The sequence below is a fragment of the Kogia breviceps genome, chromosome 4 (genome assembly GCF_026419965.1).
Source record: "Kogia breviceps isolate mKogBre1 chromosome 4, mKogBre1 haplotype 1, whole genome shotgun sequence".
NCBI lineage: Eukaryota > Metazoa > Chordata > Mammalia > Artiodactyla > Physeteridae > Kogia > Kogia breviceps.
Genome location: NC_081313.1, coordinates 11,745,506 through 11,771,950, shown reverse-complemented (window position 1 = coordinate 11,771,950; position 26,445 = coordinate 11,745,506). Strand labels below are relative to the sequence as shown.

The 26,445-nt window shown below is 43.2% G+C and overlaps 1 protein-coding gene across 4 annotated transcripts in view; it reads right to left on the bottom strand.

Moving 5' to 3' along the window:
- TRIO (trio Rho guanine nucleotide exchange factor) overlaps positions 1-26,445 on the bottom strand; it is a 377,760-nt gene that overhangs the window by 217,906 nt on the left and 133,409 nt on the right. For all 4 annotated transcript variants that reach the window (XM_059062877.2, XM_067030805.1, XM_067030806.1 and 1 more), the window contains exons 2-3: positions 25,004-25,078; positions 7,052-7,166 (exon numbers count right to left, since the gene is read on the bottom strand). In XM_059062877.2, the coding sequence (XP_058918860.1) occupies positions 7,052-7,166; positions 25,004-25,078 (190 nt within the window). The remainder of the gene's footprint in view (positions 1-7,051; positions 7,167-25,003; positions 25,079-26,445) is intronic.

Below are 26,445 nucleotides of genomic sequence, written 5' to 3'. Positions count from 1 at the left end.
GTCCTGCCCATTTCTCTGGTCTTTTGTGCGTTAACTGATCACACATGCTGCCTAGTAACTGCTCGGGCCACTAAACAGCAGGGACAGAACCCCAGCAGCACACGCAGAGCAGTGAAGAGCGGTCACGCGGGACTCCGGGGTCACAGGAGCTGAAACCACCCGCACTGGCGCGCTGGCGATAGCAGGAGCTTTTGAATGTCCCAGTTTATTCCCTTTAACTTGCCCCAGGCCCCTGAGCTACCTCAGAAGTTCTCAGGGGAGGTCCACCCGCCCCCGGGGATCCCTGGCACCCTTCTGGCGGGGTCTGTGGGATAAAAATCTAGTAATACTGAGACTTGTCCATCTTTTTCAGCTGGCTGCGCCGATGGCGCACGGGCCACGGTGGACACTGCTGGCTCTCAGCACAAGTCAAGGCAGTGCTAGGAGTCACGCATTCTTCCTCTCCACGTTCTAGCTGTTAAAACAAAAGAGCCAGTTTCTCTTAAGAATGTCCCTGATGAAGAAATAAAAATTATTAACTTTATTCAATCTCAACCCCTGAGTACACGGGAAATATACAGAGAGCACATCTGCAATAAAGAAGAAAACAAAAGTCAGAGTGCCCATAAACTTGGGTTAAAAATCCATCATCTCCCTTCACACTACATACAAAAATAAACTCAAAATGGTTTAAAGACTTAAATGGAAAACCCGACACCATAAAACTCCTAGAAGAGAACACAGGCAAAACATTCTCTGACACAAGTTGCAGCAATGCTTTCTTAGATCAGCCTCCCAGGCAGAAGAAACAAAAGCAGAGCGGTGGTGGCATGAACCGGGAGGCTGGGATTGACATACATACACTACTATGTATCAAACAGATACCTAGTGAGGATCTACTGTACAGCACAGGAAACTCGGTGCTCCGTGGTGATCTAAATGGGAAGGAAATCTGGGAGGGAGGAGATATGTGTATATTATACATATGGCTGATTCACTTTGCTGTACAGCAGAAACTAACACAACATTGTAAAGTAAGTATACTCCAGTAAAAAAATTTTTAAAAACCCTAAACAAATGGGACCTAATCCAACTGAAAAGCTTTTGCACAGCAAAGAAAACCATCAAGCAACCGAAAAGACAACCTACAGAATGGGAGAAAATATTTGCAAATGATGTGACTGACAGGGGTTAATATCCAAAATATACAAACAGCTCATACCACTCAATATCAAAAAAAACCAAACAACCGAATCAAAAAAAAAAAAAAAAAAAAAAAAAAAAGGACAGAAGACCTAAATAGACATCTCTCCAAAGAAGACATACAGCTGGCAACAAGCAGATGAAAAGATGTTCAACATCACTAATTATTAGAGAAATGCAAATCAAAAGTACAACGAGGTATCACCTCACGCCTGTCAGAATGGTCATCGTCAAAAACTCTACAAATAATAAATGCCTGAGAGGGTGTGGAGAAAAGGGAACCCTCCTACACTGCTGGTGGGAATGTAAACTGGCGCAGCCTCTATGGAGAACGGTATGGAGGTTCCTCTAAAAACTAAAAGTAGAACTACCCTACGACCCAGCAACCCCACTACTGGGCATATATCCAGTAAAATGAAAAAATGAAAACTTTAATTAAAAACTATACATCTCCCCCAATGTTCGTAACAGCACCATTAACAATAGCCAAGACACGGAAACAACTTGCGTGAGCATCAACAGACAAACTGGGTTAGGAAGATGTGGTACACACACGGGGGAGTGTTACTCAGCCATCAACATGAAGGCATGTTGCCCTTTGCAGCAACACTGAGGGACCTAGAGATCATCCTACTGAGTGACGTAAGTCAGATAAAGACAAACGTTACATGATGTCACTTATATGTGGAACCTAAAAAGAATACAAATGAATCTATATACAAAACAGAAACAGACTCACAGACATAGAAAACAAATTTATGGTGACCAAAGGGAAGGGGGCTGGGGGGAGGGATAAATGAGGAGTTTGGGATTAGCAGATACAAACCACTATACAAAAAACAGAACAGCGACAAAGAGTTACTAGCACAAGGAACTACATTCAATATCTTGTAATCATCAACAATGGAAAGTAATCTGAAAAAAATACATAACTGAATCTTGCTGTACACCTGAAACTAACACAATATTGTAAAGCGACTGACTACACTTCAAAATTTTTTAATACAAAATTTCTAAAAATAAAGTGAGACCATTATAGACAGGAAAAAAAAATCCATAGTCTCACCTAAATTTAAGTCGAAATTAAAACCACTTCCTCTCTCGCTCTCGCCCTCTCCCTCTCCCTCCCTCCTTCCCTCCCTCCCTCTCTCCCTCTCTCTCCCTCTCTCTCTCTCTCTTTCTCTTCCCCCCTCCCCCGCCTCCCTGCCCTCCCCGCTCCCTCACACGCCATTCTTCTCCTTATCCTTCGATTCGGACACTCCAAGTTCCTACGACAACTTCAGCAGTGTAAGAGGCATACTCTCAAAAACAGTCCAAACAAGCCCGTGGGGACAGAACCTGAGTGGATGGCGGCCCACAGTCCTAAGAGCCCTAAGGAGCAAACAGACGGATCCAACACACCGGCTTATCGCTCCCGTGTGGAAAGCTGCGAGGAGTGACTTGAATAACTTCTGAATGAATCTGAACCGGAAAACAGTTAACACTTGGCTCAATACTCCTCCGGTCTCAAGTAGGTCCTGGGCCGCGATCCAGGGAGCGTCTCGGGTCACCTTCAGAAATCCCTAGAGGTAGCTGGGCACGCCCAGAAATGTTTCCTAAAATCCCTCAAGTCGCTGACGTTAAGCATTGTGAACTTCCTCGGGTTCTAAAGGAGCTTGCCATCCTGCAGGAGTCCATTCGGTAGAAATTTCTGGGCTCCACGGCTCCTTGGGGCCAGACCTGCCTGAGCGGGGAGGACGTCACACGTCTGCTGCCCAGCTGGGACCTTCTGCTTCAGACTCTTGTGCTCCGCTGCCGTACACCCAAGACAGGGGGCTGTCGAGCAATAGGCTCTGCTGTTGTCTGGGCTGCTGTTGGGTGCCTGCACTTCAAGCATCGGTCTTCCCCTATCGAGGTAAATTCTCTGGCAGCCTTTCTCCTCACATAGCTCTACACAGGGTGTACATAAAACTACAAAGCCCCTCCACTTGGCGGGGCTTAGAAGGAATCCTGAATAACTCCAGGCTTAACAAGAGGAACAAGCTGGAGAGAGACACAAGCAAAAGGTGCCCTGAGCTTACACCGTTTACAGAAGGATTAGCCAGTCACCTGCCCCCGCCATCCAACTGTTCCCACGGGTGACTTCCAAGGAAAGCAAGCAGCACACCAACTGGGCTGGGAGAGCACATCCTTCGCACCCATCTGTCTTTATCAAGTTAAAAGCCACGCATTATTAAGAAAGCAGTGACTTGCAAACATTACCAAAGCCAGCTCTATTTCTGAGCATCTAATGAACAAGCACAGCTGCTACAGAAGGGCTCCGTGCCATGCTTTTCCTTCAAGACACTGCTCGCTGGAAAGCGTGACTCATTAACCAGGTATTTTAGCAGTTTTACCTAAGAGCCTCATTTTAGCTGTGAGATTTTTTTAAATGTAGATAAAACTAAGGTCCCTTTTCAATTCAGGTCTCTAAAAAAGAGCACTCTCTTTCTTCAGTTCCTAGATGAAGAAGGTACCTTTTTATATGAATGTTCATGAATGAATCAACTCAAAAGTTTCACATTATTTCATTGGTGACAAAAGAGAGTCAGAGTGGTTTATCCATTTAGTTGCTATAAATCATTCTAAGGAAGCCAAAACGTTCCAGAACATAATGAGTATAATTCAAAAAGCAATAAACACCTAGAGATGCAGCCAGACTAACGTGATTATCATTTCTGTGCAGGAGTCCCAATTACACCATGAAGAAGTTCTGCTGTGACTTTTCTCCTATACATTTAAGGAAAAGCTCCGGACACACAGGCTCAGCGGCCATGGCTCACGGGCCCAGCCGCTCCGTGGCACGTGGGATCTTCCCGGACCGGGGCACGAACCCGCGTCCCCTGCATCGGCAGGCGGACTCGCAACCACTGCGCCACCAGGGAAGCCCTGTGTTTGTTTTTTTTAAGGAAGGGAGAGGGGAGGGAAGGTGGCCCAAACAACAGTACTCAAAACTAGTCACCACTCTCACATCACATTATGTTTTAGCTCTGGGGGCCACATTTTAAGAGGCAAAGACAATCAGGAGGCCACGCAGAAAAAAACAGACAAGATGATCTGGTTCTAGAACACATGGCAAAAAGGAAAACAACTGAAGGAAAGTCGAAGAGCAAATACAAAAGATGGACATTACTGTACGACTTCTGAGACAGCTACCGTGACTCAGACACCGTGCTGGGCGTGTACATAAATAATCTTACTTAACATAGTGATCCGAGAAGTACAGATAGATCAGAAAACCCATAAAATTAAGTAACCAGGGCAGTCCATCTGACTCTGACCCCCAAGCTTTCCCGGCTGGCACACTTCTCCAAATCCGGGAATGTGTAGCCCTGTAACTGTCTGGCTGAGGGGCAGCCAGAGGCTACCGTCACATCGCAGAAAACACTGACGTGGTGGACAGAGAAAGGAGTCCCACAGGACACCCTCCCCCGCCCCCTCACTGCCCAGGACTGTGTATTTCACTCTGAAACTGTAAAAGCAAATTATAGACTCAGAAATAAAGAACAAGCGAACCCACAAGTCCCCCCAAGTTCACACACCATTAGTCTCCTGAGGATGAACACTGACCCCATTGTTTGGCTAAAACCAGAGAGCTTCCCACCTCTGCAGGCTCCCTGGAGGCCCTGAGGCTCTCTGTCAGCCGCTGTAGGACCTGCGGTGGACCTGGAGAGGCTCTTTCCGTGGCCGCTTCTACTGGGACCACCGTGAAACCTTCCTCCACTATCACTTGGCAAACGCATCATTTACGTACAAATTAATCCCATCTCTCTCATTTGCTCATTAACCAAGAACAAGAAGCTGGCATTGCCTGTCACTTGAAATTGGAAATACAAAAGCAAATCCAGGCAATGAGACCAACTGACTGTGCTCAGCGCTTGGAGGGTCACTCTACACACTGAAGAACTTATGAGAGAAATGAGACAATGTTTGGGATTTGCTACATTTTCTTGGGAAAGTAGACAAGATTGGCAGAATCCAATAATCACTGGAGCTGGATGATGGGCCCATGGGCGTTTGCTTCTCTCTAGTTTTGTTTACACTCACGATGCCCAGGACAAAGTTTTGTGGTTTTTTTTTTAAGTGGGTCATCCAGATGATTCAAAATATACCTGAATCTATTTTTTTATGATATCAATGAAAGGAAAAGTAATTTTTTTATATTTATAATCAATATGGATTTCAAAACCAGAAAGCAAGTTGCCAAAGTTATATACAGAATTCCAACGATGTAAATGTTTTCTAAAAGATCACCTGGGTGAAATTCAACTTGTGTTTCATTAAACTATACACCAAGCATCATTTTGGATGGCAGGGATTTGTTTTTTCGCATCATCGTCTGTATCTATTTCTTTTTCATCATTAGCACAGCACATGGCACATAGTAAGAGCTCAGTAAGCAGTGGCTATAAACTATGTTGTTATTTATAAGTGACAGTGAGTAGTAAATAGCTTCTAAAATTCTTTCCAACTCTGTGATTTCAACAGTTCAACAGGCCAAGAAAATATCAGAGTAAGAGGAAAGGGAAAACTTTTCCACATATTTAAGCAGGGGCCCAATAATATGTTACTGATGATTTGATGCAATAGCTTTCGCACAAAGGACACCCTACAGAAAAACCCAAGAACTCCCTCTGAAGCTCAGACCATCAACACCAAGGCTGACCTTCCTCAGGCACAGTCAGGATGGGTTGCCAGAGGACAGTGCTGTTTCCCTGGCTGATGTCAACCCAAAGAGGTCGGGGGCGGGGGGAGTCACAAGCCCTGCACCGTGGGCGATCTGTTACACTTACCTCAAACTTCAGAATCCATTACGCTGCTGTTGACCATCTTTTATTATTTTCTTGCGTAACATGTTCCTACGGTTGCTCTTTAGTCTATATCATGACCGAGTGTCCTTTTTCATGCGCTCGTTTAGTCTCCTAGGGAATCCCTCTCCACTGTCACACATCAGCCATGCCCTGCTTTTAGCACACACCCCCCTTCTGGGGTGAGAGTACCTCTTCTTCACAGGGGGTCCCGCCCCGACCCCCGGCACACAGCCACCTCTCATGCCAGGCCTCGCTGTATGCTTGGACTATATCAGAGCAGTATCTTGTTTTCCAAAAATTAATCTCAACCATCAAATGGAGATGTTAATGTGGGAGGCGGGGGAGGGTTTCCTCTCCCAGCTGTCAGCTCGCTCTGTAGGTAAAAACCTCAGTAATATGTTTCTAGAGCAGAAGCGAAGATGCTAGACTCCTCAAGTATACACACTGGCCAACTGCTGTTAACTGTCCCTCACTTCAGGGCTCTCCAGAAAGTAAAGCCTGGCCTATGCCTTGTGTTCCCCGGCGTGTACGCTAAAATCCCCCTGCCTGTCACCAGCGGGTCGCAGACGGGACGAGAGCTCCCAAACTCCGTGTCCTGGCACATTAGCTGGCAGGGATTCTGAATGCCCTGCAAAGTTCACGCTACAAATCAACCGAATTCTTCCCAAGAACTGAAGCGCAGCACGGAGCCGCCAGAAAGGCCCTCTCGGAAGCCGCACTCCACTGGTGAGCCTCCGGCCCGCTGGGTCTCGGTTATCAGGGTCCTCTCTGCTTTAACTCCGCCTCGGGCACCACAACCTAAGGTCCGGCCCAGTGGCCAAGCCAGCCCCACCGTCACCACACAAGGCTTCTCACTCAGAACCCTGCCCTCCTCAGCCCCGCCCCCAGGAGGGTCACAAAAGGAAAAGAAGGAGAAAGATCATGATTTTAACTTGACAGCACTTTGCTTAGAATCCAGGCTCCTGTGGGCTGTTTTCTGGGGAGTGTGTGCAGCGTTGCACCTCTGGGACGGGGACCAGCCACGACGACGCGGGACTCACCTGGGGATACAGGCCAGGTAGGAAATGAGCCTCCGGAGGTCCTCCTGCCGTATCCTGTCATGATTGCTGCGGGCCGGGAAGGTTAGGATGGGACCCCCGCGCTTATCTCTGCCACCTGGAAACAAACATGTGGAAGAGGCTCAGACAGAAACAAGAGGAAACCGGGCTCTTTGGGCCACTGGGCGCCCAGCATCGCAGCCCACCCGCCCACTCTCGCGAAGCTGTGCCCCCAGCCCTCCTGGCCCGGCAGGACCCCATGAAAGGCCGGCGCCCCTGGCTCCCCTGAGACAGGCGGCAATGCCATCCCTCCCAGGACGCCAGCGACGAAGTCTGAGTTTGGCACACCACATATGGAAGGTATCACAGATGGCCTTGGCTCTTTCTTCCAGTGTTTGTTCCCTCCTGTATTCAGTTTCACGTTTGGAGAGAAAAAAAGGTTTCATGTATACATGCTTCCATCGCCTTAAACCCCCACCTCCGGGGACTTCCGTGGTGGCGCAGTGGATAAGACTCTGCGCTCCCAATGCAAGGGACCCAGGTTCGATCCCTGGTCAGGGAACTAAATCTCACATACATGCCACAACTAAGGAGCTTGCCAGCCACAACTAAGGTGTCCGCCGGCCACAACTAAGGAGCCCAAGTGCTGCAACTATGAGCCGGCACAAACAAATAAATAAATAAATATTTTTAAAAAACAAAAAAACAAAAAACACCTCCTCACGCCCTCTCTCTCTCCCTTTCTCTGGTCCTCTCTCTCTCTCCTCCACACTGTCCCCTCTCCTTCCCTCCCCAGCACTCTCAGCTCTCTCTCTGCTACCAACCAAATTGGGCTTTAACTCATGAAAGGGAAAAGACAGGAATGTTCTTCAAACTCTGCGCTGATGGCTACTCTATATAATCCAGGATCCAGGGCACCTTCCCCTCTGAAGGGCAGTACCTGACCCCTGTGCTCAAGCTCCCCCACTCTCTCACACAAAGCCACACACACACACACAAAAGAAAAACAGAGAGAGAGGGGGAGAGATTGGCCCACAAGAATTTTCAAATAGAACTAAATTAGCTTAAGAACTTTAGAAATATTACATTACGCACTAAGCACAAATCTCACGTGACTGGCCTTTGACAGGAAGGCAGAAACGCTTCTCATGAACACATATACAATCCTAAGGAAGTCTACTGGGTATCACTGAACATTTCTGGTGAAACTACTGTATTTATTTTATTACTTCTATTAGGGTTTTCAGAAATGAACACAGAGAAAGAAAATTTTGTTTTCCCAAGTGTATGCTTCATTTAGTTTTACAGCTCTGGTCATCTCTTTCTAGAAGTACAGCAATAAGATCTCAAAATTCAAGCCACAACATGAAGCAGTTATTTTCTCATCTTAATTATTTACCTTGTCAGCAGAGGTAAATGAAAAAAGCAAAAAAAAAAAAAAAAAAAGGCAAGCAAGCAAACAACAGAAAACCAAATTCTTTACTTTTAGAACACCAAAAACATATTCAGCAGAAGATGTTGGCATTTTAAAAACACATTTTTACCAACATGGGTCTTTACCATGTCCTAGAATGATTAACAATTCCTCTGAACAGTAATGAAGCTAAATGCTGATTCTGAACACTTAAACTGACCCATAGGTACTGTTAAGTTACAAAGCCCAGGAAGATGTTAAATTATTTATAAATCCAATAAGCCAGGTATTAAATAGGAACAACACTACATCACAGCTGACACATGCTAGGTGTGGCATCGAGTGCCTGACACACGCATTCTGATCTGATCATCACAATGATCCTGTTAGGAGATTTCCTCAAGCAGCCTTTATCATGAAAGATACTGAGGCTCAAAGATCTTACATAAAGACAAAGGGACCATGCCAGCATGTCACAATTGGGCCCTTCGCCCTGATAAGAACTTGCATAATTTTTCAAACTAGTGGCTTTACTTCTTTCTAAATAATAAAAATATCAGAAGGAATGAAAGATACTGTTAAAAGTGAGAAGCAGGGCTTCCCTGGTGGTGCAGTGGTTGAGAGTCCGCCTGCCGATGCAGGGGACACGGGTTCGTGCCCCGGTCCAGGAGGATCCCACATGCCGCGGAGCGGCTGGGCCCGTGAGCCACGGCCGCTGAGCCTGCGCGTCTGGAGCCTGTGCTCCGCAACGGGAGAGGCCACAACAGTGAGAGGCCCACGTACCGCGCCCCCCCCCCCAAAAAAAAAAAAAAAAAGTGAGAAGCAGTAAATTGTTTTTTATTTAGATTTCAAACAGTAATAGATTTGCCATTTTAATATACATCATTGGAGATCTGCTTATTTGTAAATAGCCTATTACTCATTTGTAAAAATAAACCAGTGGACAATATTTTTCTATTGTACTTTTCAGAATCATTTTGTCTCATTACTCCTGTTTTAGCTGAAGAACTGTATTACGTGTGGAGAGTAAAAAAACTTAAACACTGAAAAAACAAAAAGAGTGAGAGCAGTATTGTTGTAAATGGTAGAATGACATTATCAAGTAATCTTCTAAAATACCAAACAGTAATTTTAGGGAAAAATCTTTGGCTCTAGTTTCTTTGGAATACCTCTTGTCCCCCAGATAAGACCAGTAACAACTGCAGTATTTTTTATTTCCCAACATCTTTCATTCCTTTCAAAACAGAATCAATCTCCTTGATCAAAAATATAAGAGAGACCTTCAGGGTGGCAGAGGAGTAAGACATGGAGATCACCGTCCTCCCCACAAATACATCAGAAATATATCTACATGTGGAACATCTCCTACAGAACACCTACTGAATGCTGGCAGAAGACTTCAGACTTACCAAAAGATATATACATTCTTTTCCTTTTTCTCTTTTTGTGAGGGTGTATGTGTATGCTTCTTTGTGTGATTCTGTCTGTATAGCTTTCCTTTTACAATTTGTCAAGGGTTCTGTCTGTCTGGTTTTTTTTTTCTTCTTTCTTTTTACTTGTTTTATTATTTATTTATTTATTTATTTATTTTGCTGTGTGCGGGCCTCTCACTGTTGTGGCCTCTCCCGTTGCAGAGCACAGGCTCCGGACGCTCAGGCTCAGGGGCCCAGCCGCTCCGCGACATGTGGGATCTTCCCGGACCGGGGCACGAACCCATGTCCCCTGCATCGGCACGCAGACTCTCAACCACTGCGCCACAAGGGAAGCCCTTTTTCTTTTTTTTTTTTTTAACGTGTTTTATTTTTAATAATTTTTTTAATTTTTTATCTTAAAAACTTTATTTTATTTTTTTCTTTCTTTCTTTTTTTCTCCCTTTTCTTCTGAGCCATGTGGCTGACAGGGTCTTGGTGCTCCTGCCGGGTGTCAAGCCTAAGCCTCTGAGGTGGGAGAGCTGAGTTCAGGACACTGGTCCACCAGAGACCTCCCTGCTCCACGTAATATCAAACGGCAAAAACTCTCCCAGAGATCTCCATCTCAATGCTAAGATCCAGCTCCACTCAATGACCAGCAAGCTACAGTGCTGGACACCCTATGCCAAACAACTAGCAAGACAGGAACACAACCCCATCCATTAGCAGAGAGGCTGCCTAAAATCATAATAAGGCCACAGACACCCCAAAACACACCACCAGACACGGTCCTGCCCACCAGAAAGACAAGATCCAGCCTCATCCACCAGAACACGGGCACTAGTCCCCTCCACCAGGAAGCCTACACAGCCCACTGAACCAACCTCAGCCACTGGGGACAGACACCAAAAACAACGGGAACTATGAACCTGCAGCCAGTGAAAAGCAGACCCCAAACACACTAAGTTAAGCAACATGAGAAGACAAGGAACTACACAGCAGATGAAGGAGCAAGGTAAAAACCCACCAGACCAAATGAATGAAGAGGAAATAGGCAGTCTACCTGAAAAAGAATCCAGAGTAATGATAGGAAAGATGATCCAAATCTTGGAAATAGAATGGAGATAATACAAGAAACGTTTAACAAGGACCTAGAAGAAGTAAAGAGCAAACAAACAATGATGAACAACACAATAAATGAAATTTAAAATTCTCTAGAAGGAATCAATAGCAGAATAACTGAGACAAAACGGATAAGTGACCTGGAAGATAAAATAGTGGAAATAACTACCACAGAGCAGAATACAGAAAAAAGAATGAGAAGAATTGAGGACAGTCTCAGAGACCTCTGTGACAACACTAAATGCACCAACATTTGAATTATAGGGGTTCCAGAAGAAGAAGAGAAAAAGAAAGGGTCTGAGCAAGTATTTGAAGAGATTATAGTTGAAAACTACCCTAACATGGGAAAGGTAACAGTCACCCAAGTCCAGGAAGCACAGAGAATCCCAAACAGGATAAGCCCTAGGAAAAACACACCAAGACACGTATTAATCAAACTAACAAAAATCAAATACAAAGAAAAAATATTAAAAGCAGCAAGGGAAAAACAAAAAATAACACACAAAGGAATCCCCATAAGGTTATCACCTGATTTTTCAGCAGAAATTCTGCAGGCCAGAAGGGAGTGGCAGGATAAAGTGATGAAAGAGAAAAACCTACAACCAAGATTACTCTGCCCAGCAAGGATCTCATTCAGATTTGATGGAGAAGTCAAAAGCTTTTCATAAAAGCAAAAGCTAAGAGAACTCAGCACCACCAAACCAGCTTTACAACAAATGCTAAAGGAACTTCTCTAGGTGGGAAACACAAGAGAAGGAAAACACCCACAATAACAAACTGAAATCAATTAAGAAAATGTTAATAGGAACACATATTGATAATTACCTTAAATGTAAATAGATTAAATGCTCCAACCAAAAGACATAACCGGCTGAATGGATACAAAAACAAGATGCATATGAATGCTGTCTACAAGAGAGGCAATTCAGTCCTAGGGACACATACAGACTGAAAGTAAGGGGATGAGAAAAGATATTCCATCAAATGGAAATCAAAAGAAAGCAGGAGTGGCAATTCTCATATCAGAAGAAATAGATTTTAAAATAAAGACTATTAAAAGAGACAAAGAAGCACACTACATAATGCTCAAGGGCTCAATCCAAGAAGAAGATATAACAATTGTGAATATTTATGCACCCAACATAGGAGCACCTCAATACATAAGGCAAATGCTAACAGCCATAAAAGGGGAAATCGACAGTAACACAATCATAGTAGGGGACTTCAAGAGCACACTTTCAACAATGGACAGATCATCCAAAATGAAAATAAATAATGAAACACAAGCTTTAAATGCTACATTAAACATGATGGACTTAATTTATATTTATAGGACATTCCATCAGAAAACAACAGAATACACTTTCTTCTCAAGTGCTCATGGAACAATCTCCAGGATAGATCATATCTTGGGTCACAAATCAAGCTTTGGTAAATCTAAGAAAATTTTAATCGTATCAAGTATCTTTTCTGACCACAATGCTATGAGACTAGATATCAATTACAGGAACAAAATCTGTAAAAAATACGAGCACATGGAGGCTAAACAATACACTACTAAATAACCAAGAGATCACTGAAGAAATAAAAAAATACCTAGAAATAAATGACAATGAAAACACGATGACCCAAAACCTATAGGATGGAGCAAAAGCAGTTCTAAGAGGAAAGTTTATAGCAATACAAGCCTACCTCAAGAAACAAGTCAAATAAACAACCTAACCTTACACCTAAAGCAATCAGAGAAAGAAGAAAAAACAAAACCCAAAGTTACCAAGGGAGGAAATCATAAAGATCAGATCAGAAATAAATGAAAAAGAAATAAAGGAAACAATAGCAAAGATCAATAAAACTAAAAGCTGGTTCTTTGAGAAGATAAATAAAATTGATAAACCATTAGCCAGACTCATCAAGAATAAAAGGGAGAAGACTCAAATCGATAGAATTAGAAATGAAAAAGGAGATGTAACAACTGACACTGCAGAAATACAAAAGATTATTAGAGATTACTACAAGCAGCTCTATGCCAATAAAATGGACAACCTGGAAGAAATGGACAAATTCTTAGAAATGCACAAGCTGCCGAGACTGAACCAGGAAGAAATAGAAAATATGAACAGACCAATCACAAGCACTGAAATTGAAACTGTGATTAAAAATCTTCCAACAAACAAAAGCCCAAGACCAGATGGCTTCACAGGAAAATTCTATGAAACATTTAGAGAAGAGCTAACACCTATCCTTCTCAAACTCTTCCAAAAGATAGCAGAGGGAGGAACACTCCCAAACTCATTCTATGAGGCCACCATCACCCTGATACCAAAACCAGACAAAGACGTCACAAAGAAAGAAAACTACAGGCCAATATCACTGATGAACATAGATGCAAAAATCCTCAACAAAATACTAGCAAACAGAATCCAACAGCACATTAAAAGGATCATACATCATGATCAAGTGGGGTTTATTCCAGGAATGCAAGGATTCTTCAATATACACAAATCAATCAACGTGATACACCATATCAACAAACTGAAGGAGAAAAACCATATGATCATCTCAATAGATGCAGAGAAAGCTTTTGACAAAATTCAACACCCATTTATGATAAAAACCCTGCAGAAAGTAGGCACAGAGGGAACAACATAATAAAGGCCATATATGACAAACCCACAGCCAGCATCGTTCTCAATGGTGAAAAACTGAAACCATTTCCACTAAGATCAGGAACAAGACAAGGTTGCCCACTCTCACCACTATTATTCAACATAGTTTTGGAAGTTTTAGCCACAGATATCAGAGAAGAAAAAGAAATAACAGGAATCCCAACTGGCAAAGAAGAAGTAAAACTGTAACTGTTTACAGATGACATGATACTATACAAAGAGGATCCGAAAGATGCTACCAGAAAACTACTAGAGCTAATCAATGAATTTGGTAAAGTAGCAGGATACAAAATTAATGCACAGCATCTCTTGCATTCCTATACACTAATGATGAAAAATCGGAAAGAGAAATTAAGGAAACATTCCCATTTACCACTGCAACAAAAAGAAAAAAAATACCTAAGAATAAACCTACCTAAAGAGACAATAGACCTATATACAGAAAACTATAAGACACTGATGAAAGAAATTAAAGATGATACAAACAGATGGAGAGATATACCATGTTCCTGGATTGGAAAAATCAACATTGTGAAAATGAGTATACTACCCAAAGCAATCTACAGATTCAGTGCGATCTCTATCAAACTACCAATGGCATTTTTCACAGAACGAAAACAACAAATTTCACAATTTGTATGGAAACACAAAAGACCCTGAATAGCCAAAGCAATCTTGAGAAAGAAAAATGGAGCTGGAGCAATCAGATTCTCCGACTTCAGAGCTGGAGGTATCAGGCTCCTGGGCTTTAGACTATACTACAAAGCTACAGTAATCAAGACAGTATGGTACTGGCACAAAAACAGAAATATCAATCAAGGGAACAGGATAGAAAGCCCAGAGATAAACCCACACACATATGGTCAGCTTATCTTTGATAAAGGAGGCAAGAATATACAATGGAAAAAAGACAGCCTCTTTAATAAGTGGTGCTGGGAAAACTGGACAGCTACATGAAAAACAACGAAATTAGAACACTCCCTAACACCATATGCAAAAAAACTCAAAATGGATTAAAGGCCTAAATGTAAGGCCAGACACTATCAAACTCTTAGAGGAAAACATAGGCAGAACACTCTATGACATAAATCACAGCAAGATCCTTTTTGACCCACCTCTTAGAGAGATGGAAATAAAAACAAAAATAAACAAATGGGACCTAATGAAACTTAAAAGCTTTTGCACAGCAAAGGAAACCATAAACAAGACCAAAAGACAACCCTCAGAATGGGAGAAAATATTTGGAAATGAAGCAACTGACAAAGGATTAATCTCCAAAATTTACAAGCAGCTCATGCAGCTGAATAACAAAAAAACAACGAACTCAATCCAAAAATGGGCAGAAGACCTAAACAGACCTTTATCCAAAGGAGATATACAGATTGCCATGAAAGGATGCTCAACATCACCAATCATTAAAGAAATGCAAATCAAAACTACAATGAGGTATCACCTCACACCAGTCAGAATGGCCATAATCAAAAATCTACAAACAATAAATGCTGAAGAGGGTGTGGAGAAAAGGGAACCCTCCTGCACTGTTGGTGGGAATGTAAATTGATACAGCCACTATGGAGAACAGTATGGAGGTTCCTTAACAAACTAAAAACAGAATTATCATATGACCCAGCAATCCCACTACTCGGCATATACCCTGAGAAAACCATAATTCAAAAAGAGTCATGTACCACAATGTTCACTGCAGCTCTATTTACAATAGCCAGGACACGGAAGTAACCTAAGTGTCCATCAACAAATGAATGGATAAAGAAGATGTGGCACATATATACAATGGAATATTACTCAGCTATAAAAAGAAACGAAATTGAGTCATTTGTAGTGAGGTGGATGGACCTAGAGTCTGTCATACAGAGTGAAGTAAGTCAGAAAGAGAAAAGTAAATACCGTATGCTAAAACATATATATGGAATCTAAAAAAAAAAAAAAAAGGTTCTGAGGAACCCACGGGCAGGACAGGAATAAAGATGCAGATGTAGAGAATGGACTTGAGGACATGGGGAGGGGGAAGGGTAAGCTGGGACAAAGTGAGAGAGCGGCATGGACATATATACACTACCAAATGTAAAACAGATAGCTAGTGGGAAGCAGCCGCATAGCACAGGGAGATCTGCTCAGTGCTTTGTGACCACCTAGAGGGGTGGGATAGGGAGGCTGGGAGGGAGACGCCAGAGGGAGGAGAAATGGAGATATATGTAAATGTATAGCTGATTCACTTTGTTATAAAGCAGAAACTAACACACCATTGTAAAGCAATTATACTCAAAGATTAAAAAAATATTAGACATCAACATATTACAGAAAGGTGAGTTTTAAAAAATACAGTATGATATTTATATTAAAACATTCACCTCATTTTGGTAAAAAGAACAGCATCTCACATTTTTCTGGACCACCATTCTGAATATTTTAAATGCAACATAATGTGTGGTTCATTAGGGAGACTAAATGCCCATGACCCCTGCTCGACTGTCCTCCCTCTGGGGTCATCGTATCTCACAACGTAAGCAAGGTGGGCTCCAGCAGGGCTGTGAAAAGTAGAATCCAAAATCCGCCCGCCTCAGACAGTCACGAGGGAGTCGACAGGGGCGCACGCGGCCATTCTGTTCACTCCAGGAGTGAGGACAAGCTGCAGGTGCGTGCCGAAGCGCCGGCTGCCTCTGTGGCTGCTCCCCTGGCAATGAGAGACGCCCCCGAGCTGGTGGTGCTGATGAGGAGCCCCCGGGGAACTGCCGGCAAGCTCGTCCACCAAACCGGCCGTCGTTCATGACCTAAAAAAAGCTGACCTAAACCTGAACTTGAATTTTAAGACAGAGGGGCAAAAAATCATTTTGTCTTTTTCCCATTCCCAGAAGAGTTTCAGAAAACTCACCATGATAATTTTAGAACTTCATCAAAAATCACCTATGAGGGACTTGCCTGGTGGCACAGTGGTTGAGAATCCGCCTGCCAATGCAGGGGACACGGGTTCAACCCCTGGCCGGGGAAGATCCCACATGCCACAGAGCAACTAAGCCCATGTGCCACAACTACTGAGCCTGCGCTCTAGAGCCCGCGAGCCACAACTAATGAGCCTGCGCTCTAGAGCCCGCGAGCCACAACTACCGAAGCCCGTGCGCCTACAGCCCACGTTCCGCAACAAGACAAGGCACTGCAATGAGAAGCCTGCGCACCACAACGAGTGGCCCCCGCTCGCCACGACTAGAGAAAACCCGCGCACAGCAGCGAAGACCCAAAGCAGCCAAATAAATAAATAAATTAGATAATTTTATGAAAAAATCACTTACGAAGTAAAGATGGCCTACTCTCCATTAAATAATTTAATGATTTCTTTTCACTCGCAAACCTCCCTGCATGGGGGTGCATCTTCCAATCTGTGGTGTGTCACAGTCAGCGACAGGCAGGTGCCAACCATCCATATGAGGACCCCTCCCAGTGAGGTTTAAAAAAAAAAAAAAATCTTAGCACCATTAGTATTAGTTCAGAAGAATATAGTCTCTGATCCTTAAGGAGCTTAAATATCAACTCCACGGGCTTCCCTGGTGGCGCAGTGGTTGAGAGTCTGCCTGCCGATGCAGGGGACGCGGGTTCGTGCCCCGGTCCGGGAGGATCCCACGTGCCGCGGAGCGGCTGGGCCCGTGAGCCGTGGCCGCTGCGCTTGCGCGTCCGGAGCCTGTGCCCCGCAACGGGAGAGGCCACAACAGTGAGAGGCCCGCGCACCACAAAAAAAAAAAAAAAAAAAAAATCAACTCCACAGATGTTTGTTTATATTATATTCCCCAAGACTTAACTGGGTTGCCAATGTCACAGAAGGTACACAAATGAAAACACTGACCTAGTTAGGAAGCAGAAAAGCCACAAGGTTCACAGTTTCAGTTCCTGAACTAATAAAAACTGTGATGCTGCAGCTCATAAAAGCTTCGTCTACCAGATGCACACTCCTATGTGTCTGATGTCCACCCCCAGCCTCACGGTGAGACGGGAGCGACAGATGTCAGTCCCACTTTATAGACGGGAAACTCAGCGCCTCAGTTCCTACGATGAAAAGAAAAGGGCAGGAAATCCATTTCCTGCACCTACCAACGTCACAGGATAACTGCGTACGAGAGCTTTACAGCCTCAGGACCTGTATGTGTCTGGAACGAGAAACCAACAGCCCGTTAAGGATTACCTGCCTATCCAAATGGTGGGTTAGTCGAAAAACAAGGCAAAAAACGTGAAGTTTTTGTTCATAACGACACTATTCTCAATTCTTATGAAAACGGCATCCTCTCTGCCATTCCTCCCCACCCCACTACATTTTACCTCTGTGAGGCACCTATCACCTTCTAGTAAACTATACACATCACACATTCTTTCTGTTTCTCTGTCTCCCCACTAGAACGGAAGCCCCCAGAGGCAGGCATCTCTGTTCACTCACTGACATCTTACACGCTCTCAGGCTGGCACACAGGAGGTACTCAGTAAATATTCACTGAATGAACGGATTCTTCTTTTATATTCCAAACAGAGTTAATTAAAAATACCTACTGTCAGGTATCAGGAAGTTAAAAACGGAAATGCCTGATGAACACTCCTATAGAAACGCAGATGCCAAATGAACTGAGGTTTATTTTAATATCAGAAGGAGGCTGGAAAAGGTCTGCGTAATAGCTTCTATGTCTGTGTGACACTTCTTTTCCTAATAAACCCAGTGATCCTCAATTCCCTCTTATGAAAGGTGACTTCAGGGGACTTCGTCTCTTGAGCAGCGTGGCCCAGGATGACCACAGAAGCAGCCAGTTTCAGAGTCACCCTTTTTTCTTTAAATGAACTGATAAAAACTCACCTCTTACCCAAGTAAAAGAAACTTATTTTTCTTTCTTTTTTTTAAATTGAACCATAGTGATTGACAATATTGAGAATAAACTTCTTTTGTAAGAAAGGCATTCTTACTCTGCGAAGTATAATGTAAATTTCAGTGAGCCAACTGTATTGTTCTCTGCATGGTCCCCACCTGAATTTCCGGTTTTGAAAACACCATTGAAAACGGTTCTTCACTCCCCCTGAGGAACAGCAACTCACTAACCATGAAAAGCAAACTTTTCCAAAGCAAAGCTCCGAGAAAGTGCAGTTCGTGAAAGAGAAATTACGGCTACTATCTATGAAGTCTGCTGCGGACCAACAAAACTCTGGTAAGAGGGCGCCCACTGGGTCCCTGCTCGAGGCCAACAGAAGGCCAGCCCTGACGGTCACACGCTCACCTCCCGTACCTTGTCGCTGCCTAATCCTGGGAATCAGAAACTCGCTTACACACCATCCCAGATGAACACTCTAAGGAGACTCTGCACTCTGTGAGGAAGGAAGGTCTCTAGGGCACCCGGCCTTCCAGTCAGTCACTGCAGCCCCGGACTGCGCCAGATGCTAACGGGAATACACAAAATGAACGCGAGGCCCCCGTCCCTTCTCAAGAAACGTGGACTTTTCCGCAAAACTGAAACAAAAGCTAGAGTCAGTGGTCTCAACACTAACAGCAAACCTCTGGGCAATGAGATCCTATATTCCTGTCAATTCCCCCATTTACAAAGGTCAGTGTTCACCTTGCCCCAGAAAAGCTATTCTCGAAGAGTAACCCCAGTGCTTGTCAACGGACAGCTGGCCGAGTAAGCTATGGTGCATATGCAGCACAGTTACACACAACTGTAAAAGGGACGGCGAATCTCCGTTTGACCTGCTATACACCGCTCTCTCTAGAATACTGTTGAAGGGGGAAAGCAGAAAGGCAGAGAAAATGGTGCAGAGTACATCACCGTCTGGTCTGGGGGCGGCGGCGGGGAGGTGAGAATAGGTGGACGGACAGAGACAGAGAGTGCTTGCGTTTTAAAGGTATAAGAAATAAACCAAGACTAAAGACAACCAAAGCAAAAAAGTTTACCTACTGGGGAGGGAAGGTACAGAGCGGATAAGGCAAGGAGAGAAACTAGGTTTCTTTGAGTACACCTTATCTTTTAACTTCTTTTTAGTTTTTAAACCTCAAATGATGTACACATCTTACTTAATATTGAAGCAAGATTAAGTGGTTGTTTTTTGAAGCCTTAAAAATGTAAAGGAAAATAAGACACATGATCCTGAGTTTCAGGTTGGGAAGAACTTGATCTACGTGGAGAGGAACTATTTTTTGTGACTTTCAAACACAGTAATAGGGCTGTACGTCCTTAGTGGCGTGTACGCTAAGGACAACAAAACAACAGAGTATTAAGTTACATTTGGTAGTCATACTGTGGTGATAACATCAGTACAACAATGTAAATAAGTAATTAGGTTGATGAGGGTAGGCACTTAGATTTTTAGCATACGGAAAAGAAAAGGAGATGCAAATACATAATCAAAGAAAAATAAAATATCTGTAATTCTATGTTTGAATCGGAAATCTTAGTATGAAGCCATGATATCTTTTCTCACTTAGAAAATGTATATATACAGATTTCCTAAACGTGTCCACTGAAGAGGCACAGAAGCGGTGACCCACCCAGAACAGCAAGCTTCCCCAGTACCCTGAACCACTCCCCACGCAAAAGAACCAGGGCGCTTTACAGAAATGGCTGATTGCAGACATGCAGCAGGAAACAGACAAGATGGGCCTGAAATATCTTGTAACATCAGCAGAGAGAGAGAAGCTGTAATACTGTGGTACTTGGATTCAGGAGCCCATCTGAAGAGGCTCCCACTGGCCAAAGCTTGGGAACATTTTAACTTCGCAAGAGAAAAAGAAATGTACAGAGGGGGAATTCCCTGGCGGTCCAGTGGTTAGGACTCAGCACTTTTACTGCCTGGGTTCAATCCCTGGTCGGGGAACTAAGATCCCACAAGCCGTGCGGTGTGGCTGAAAAAAAAAAAAAAAAATGTACAATTGAAACACATCAAATATATTTAAAATCATGAGCTCAAAATGACACTTAAAAAAAACTCAGTGGTTTTTTTATTAGTCTGAAAACTAATAAAGGACAAGGATCAATCATTTTTCCTCCTTTCCCATATGAACTGTGTTCTCAGGAAAACCAAGAAGCTGACTGGGACGTTTCTCTTCATGGAATACCCAAGTTGACAGATGAAGAAAAAAAGGATATAATTAGAATATCACTATTTTGTAACCTTAAGAAAATATTACATCGAAGCAATAATTATCATGACATCATAAAAGAGAGACAACCAGACTCTCCCAATAAAACTCCCAGTAGAACTACCCAACGCTACCCATTAACATTTCCTGCCTATTTCCCTGCAAAATCAGGCGTCAAGATCCAGCTCCTAGTTCGCGGGGAACATGTAACATGGCCCCCGAGGGACGCAAGCAGCAAAATGTATGGAAATCTACAGGAAAACACCGTGTCCTCATTTAATAAACATACAGGAGTAACAAAAAGAATGAGGAGGAGGAGGAGGAAGCTGAAGATTAAAAGATACACCAGACACATCAACCAACTGTACTGTATACATCCTGTAAAAACAAACTACGAGACAAACAAATATGAATACTGGTTAGCATTTTATATATCAAAGTTATTATTCATTTTTATGTCTATTAATAGTATTTTGAGGTTTTTTTTTAAAGCTTTTCAAGGAATATAGATGAAACAAGATTATTGAGGTCACCCATGGATTCACAGCAGTTTTCTATACTATTCTCTCTCCTTTTGGATGTTGAAATGTTCCATGATAAAAAGTTAAGGGAAAAAAGGTGTTCTTAATTCTGGTGGCTGTCTGTGAGTTCTTTCATGGCCCAGACCAAACCCTAGTGGCACAGGAGCCACATGAAGTGGTTGACATTATATACATACACATACATACATACATATATATATATATATATAAAATGTGCACACACGTACAATATTAAATATGTAATACACTGACTATGCATATCATAAATATACCTACTTTTACAGATACAACAGTACACATAAACTACAGGACACTTCTTTTACTGCCCCTCCTCTGACATCATGCATGAAGTTAGATACGTCACTCACCTCATTCAAAAGGACTACTTTTTAGGGTCCCCGGAGAGACTGAGGACCAGGAATAAAGTTCAAAGAGTCCACACTGTTCCTTAGAGATCTTGAGCTAATAGGTATCCCACAGAATCGCCGATCCTTTGGCCTGCTTTTTCAAAGCCCTGGCTATTCCACTTAGACTTAATTTACTAAAAGCCACTCACATGGAGAGCTTTTAGAAAGTCACCATAATAAATACCCCTGATGTTTATTAAAATGGGGTCAGGGCAAAAAACTAGATTGGCCATTGCCAGAGCTGAGGAGCGGAGGGGATCAGGGACTGGGTATGGGGCTCTCTGGGGGCCGATCAAAGTGTTCTGGGATCAGGACAGTCAGTGGTGATGCTTCCACAACCTCGCGAATACACTAAAACCTACTAGGTTGTACACTTTTAAAAGGTGGATTTTAAAAATAAATAAATTTTAAAAATAAATAAAAGGTGGATTTATGGTATGTGAATTATATCTCAAGAAAAAACAGGATCAGAGGTAAAAATGTTTCAAAAGTTTACTCCTTCACTGAAATTTAAAAAAAAAATTTACCAAATAAGTAATCAATTTGTTTTTAAATTAATGATTTTTTTTTTTTTCCTTTTCCCTTCCTAAACAAGATAACAACAGCAAGCCTAAGGCAATCAGCAAGGACCTCGTGCTACTTTAACTGGCCAATTCTGGTCACAGATTAGGAAATACCATGAAACTGTGGTGGCCCCTACTAACTGCATTTTGCTAATAACACAGCTGGTAGAAGTCCTACCATCTCTAAAAATGGTTCTGGACTGATTTGTTGCAATGCAAAACTTCCCTCCCCACTAAAGACATCCAACTTTAATTAAACCTGCACAATTTAAGGTTTTAGCGAAGATTCATGATAAACTCTGAAAGATTGATTTTACTGGATTAGTTGAAAGAGAAATAGTTTAGTTTTGACAGTAACTTAGATAGAAACGCCATCTATTAATATATTCTGTATTAAATGCTTAAGAACAGAGTGAATATGTACATGTACACACTGCTATATTTAAAATAACCAACAAGGACCTACTGTAGCGCACAGGGAACGCTGCTCAATATTCTGTAACAACCTAAATAGGAAAAGAATTTGAAAAAGAAGAGATACATGTATATGTATAACTGAATGACTCTGCTGTATGCCTGAAACCAACTCAACACTGTTAATCAACTATGCTCCACTATTTTTTTTTAAAAAGAGTGAGTACATAGAACAATCATCACTCAATCTTCTACTGTTCTTCACCTACCCATCACCACAAGCATAAAAGGAGAAGAAAGTGCAGTGACGAGGTTTAGGAACAAAAGAAGGGACCGAGAAGGAGCAGGTGCCCTCATCACAGAGCCAAACTTTAAAACAGAACACTGATTAATGTGAGAAATCAGCTTTCTTTAAGCCTTTCTTACGAAAGAAAGCCTGTAATATTTTAGAGTCTTTAAAATCCACCTGTAAACTAATCAGGAGGTCCACGAAACTGGCGTGAGTCCGTATTTTGCAGTTTGTCAGTAAATGACAAGAAAGGAGCAAATGCTAATTTGAAAACAGTGTATTAGAAGCCAGGAGGGCCTTTTTTCCCCTTTCATTTCTTTACCATGTTTTCCCAACAATCTAAAGCACCTTCTCTCCTTTTCATGAATTTAGTCTTCTATTAACCTCTCAAAGTCACTCTGAATTAGATTTACTTCAGCAAAATCATCTAACAGTGTTGAACAGGAACCAAGAAACACTATGGGACACAAAGCAAGATAAGACTAGTGAAAAGGCCACAGGAAGCTGCATCCTAAATATATACCCGTCCCACATGCTTAAAGGACACACAGAACACATAAAAGCAGCTAGCAGTGTCACAAATTTAAAATAAAATGTGTTCAAGAGGAGACATGAGATCAGCATAGCATGCCTGTTTGTGAAAGATAAAAATTTATCAAGGGAAACACATCCAGGAAGACTGTCTAAAAGCACGTGACAGTCTACAGATTTACTTCCTGCTATAACACAGCAGAAAACTCCTGCAAACCTTTGTTCTGTAACAAGTGAACTGGTGCTAAAAAGGTATGATACCCAATGGCCGTTCTGTTCACGTAGGAAGGAGCCCCCGAGGAGACAGCCAGAAAAGCTCCAAAGCTGACCCTCTGTGTGCAGAGGAGAGGGCAAGTGAGTGCCCCAGAGCCTGGGAGACAGGTCCAGTCTGTCCCCACGCCGCAGAAGGGCCAGGAGTTAAGTGCAGGACCAGCTGGCAGAGACCACCAGGGCTTTCCAGGTCCATGACATGGGTTCTAGGAATTCCAGGACCAGAGCACCAGAAAGAGAGGCAAGGAATTCAGGACACATCTACATATGGTCTCATTCCCACCACTTCTGCTGAGATGGTGGGCATATACCCTGAGAAAACCGCAATTCAAAAAGACACATGTACCCCAGTGTTCACTGCAGCACTATTTACAATAGCCAGGACAGGGAAGCAACCTAAATGTCCCTCGACAGATGAACAGATAACGAAGATGTGGTACATATATATAATGGAATATTACTCGGCCATAAAAAGAAACGAAATGGGGTCATTTGTAGAGATATGGATGGACCCAGAGTCTGTCATACAGAGTGAAGTAAGTCAGAAAGAGAAAAACAAATATCGTATATTAACACATATATGTGGAATCTAGAAAAATGGTACAGTTGAACCTATTTCCAGGGCAGGAATAGACCTACAGACGTAGAGAACAGATGTGTGGACACGGGGGAAAGGGGAGGGTGGGATGAACTGAGATTAGGTTTGACATAAATACACGGCCGTGTGCAAAACAGATGGCTAGTGGGAACCTGCGGCACAGCACAGGGAGCTCAGCTCGGTGCTCTGTGAGGACCTAGACGGGTGGGATGCGGGGGGGTGGGGGTGGGGGGATATATGTGTACATAGAGCTGATTCACTTCACTGTACAGCAGAAATTAGCACAACACCGTAAAGCAATTATATTCCAATTTAAAAAATCAGTTTTTTTACTTAACTGGGACAAAACAGCCAAATGTTTGCTGAATGACAGACACATTTTAATCACCGATGCTATCTGACCTATGATGTACCTGCCAGCTAGAAGAAAACTCTTTGGGCACTGATCTCTCAGGACAGCACTACAAGAATAAAGCAGTTAAAAATCCATCGAAATGCCAATGCTTTTATGTTGTGACAGGTGAGCTAGTTTATAGTTTAGTATTTCAGACTCTGACATTGTATCAAAGCACTCAGAAGGAACAATAGAGCAGATTAGAAAGTTAAACTTTACCTGAAAGGTACGCAACTTTTTCCTTTAAAATTGGCAAAACATCCATAGCTTTCATTTCATCGTTTTTTCGAAACCCTGAAATACATAAGGAGAAAATAAAATTACCGGGTTGCTTGAGTGTCATTTAATTTCCTAACCACCCTACCTCAATGCCAACACAGCTGCTTTCTTCACACCCATTCAATCAACTTGAGAGATATCATCATTTGAAAACATCTGAATTCTATGAAGGAAAGTCTCTCATCACAGGATTACCTTCTATTTCAATGTGGAAGAATGATTTGCAGACCCAGACCCAGAGGCTCCCATACCAAGCAGGCTCTCGATCATTTCTGGTTTTAAAGAAAGGTTTGGTCCCGAAAAGACGGGATATGAAATCAGTCCAGATTGTTTCAAAAATCATTTTAATTCCACAGATTTAACATAACCACTGGCAAATAAAGCGGCAACATGGTTGTTTAAAAACTGCGATTCGTGGCACAGTCAAACCTCTAGGGGGAGCTCAGAGCCTCATCCTACCTCCGAATCCAGTTAAACATAAACCGTGTCAGGGAGGAGAGCAGGATTATAAACAGCTGGGGACTGGCCACAGCTCCCACTTGGCGCTGTCCTTCCAGGCTTTCTGGGTCATGCGCCCCTGGAGGAATGTCACTGGCGGACGTGCTAAGATGGCCTGGTGTCACCCGCTTCACTGGGTGGCCCAGGTCCCCCTCCCCACATCAAACTAACTCTCCCCGCGCCCCAAACACCGTCGAAGGCCCGGTGGAAACAGTGTGGCAAGGAAGTACGCAGCGGGCACTCTAGGCCAGGCCAGTGCCCGTCTCCGCAGAGGGAGCTCTGGCAGCCCCAGCACGACCGGCCCAGCGCTCCGGGGCGAATGCCCACGTGGGACTTTGGGGTCAGAAATGTCCATACTGGTAATAATGCCTCGGCAGTTTTCTCTTGGAGGTCTCTACCAGGGGAAATCCAGGTTCAGGATGTTGGCCATACTCATCAGAACAAGTAACTATCATTCACGGCAGAGCAATCTCTAGAAAGAATTAAAGAGAGCTGCCCCATCCCTATTTTCCTGTTTGTTTTTGCCAAAATAGTACAAGGAAAGGATCCAAAGATGTGAGTTTGGTAATAAATAACCAATGCAAGGCACAGACCTGGAATTAGCAGCAAAAAAAAGTGCTCTAGGTACGTGATCCGAGATCCCACTTCTCCTGAGCCTGGGCAGTTCCTGCGGACCAGCCCTGCCACAGATTAAACCTACAAAACCCGACTGCCTCAAGGCACAGGAGAGGGACCAAAAGCAGGGAGAGACACCAGGAAAAAGGAAGTGACTTTATAACGGCTTTCAGCCTGAGGGCAGGGCCCAGCCTAAGCCACCTGGAGCTGCTAAAACAAGTCCGGACACAGCTCAGGGCAACCTCAGCAGCTGTAATCAAGAGAAGAAA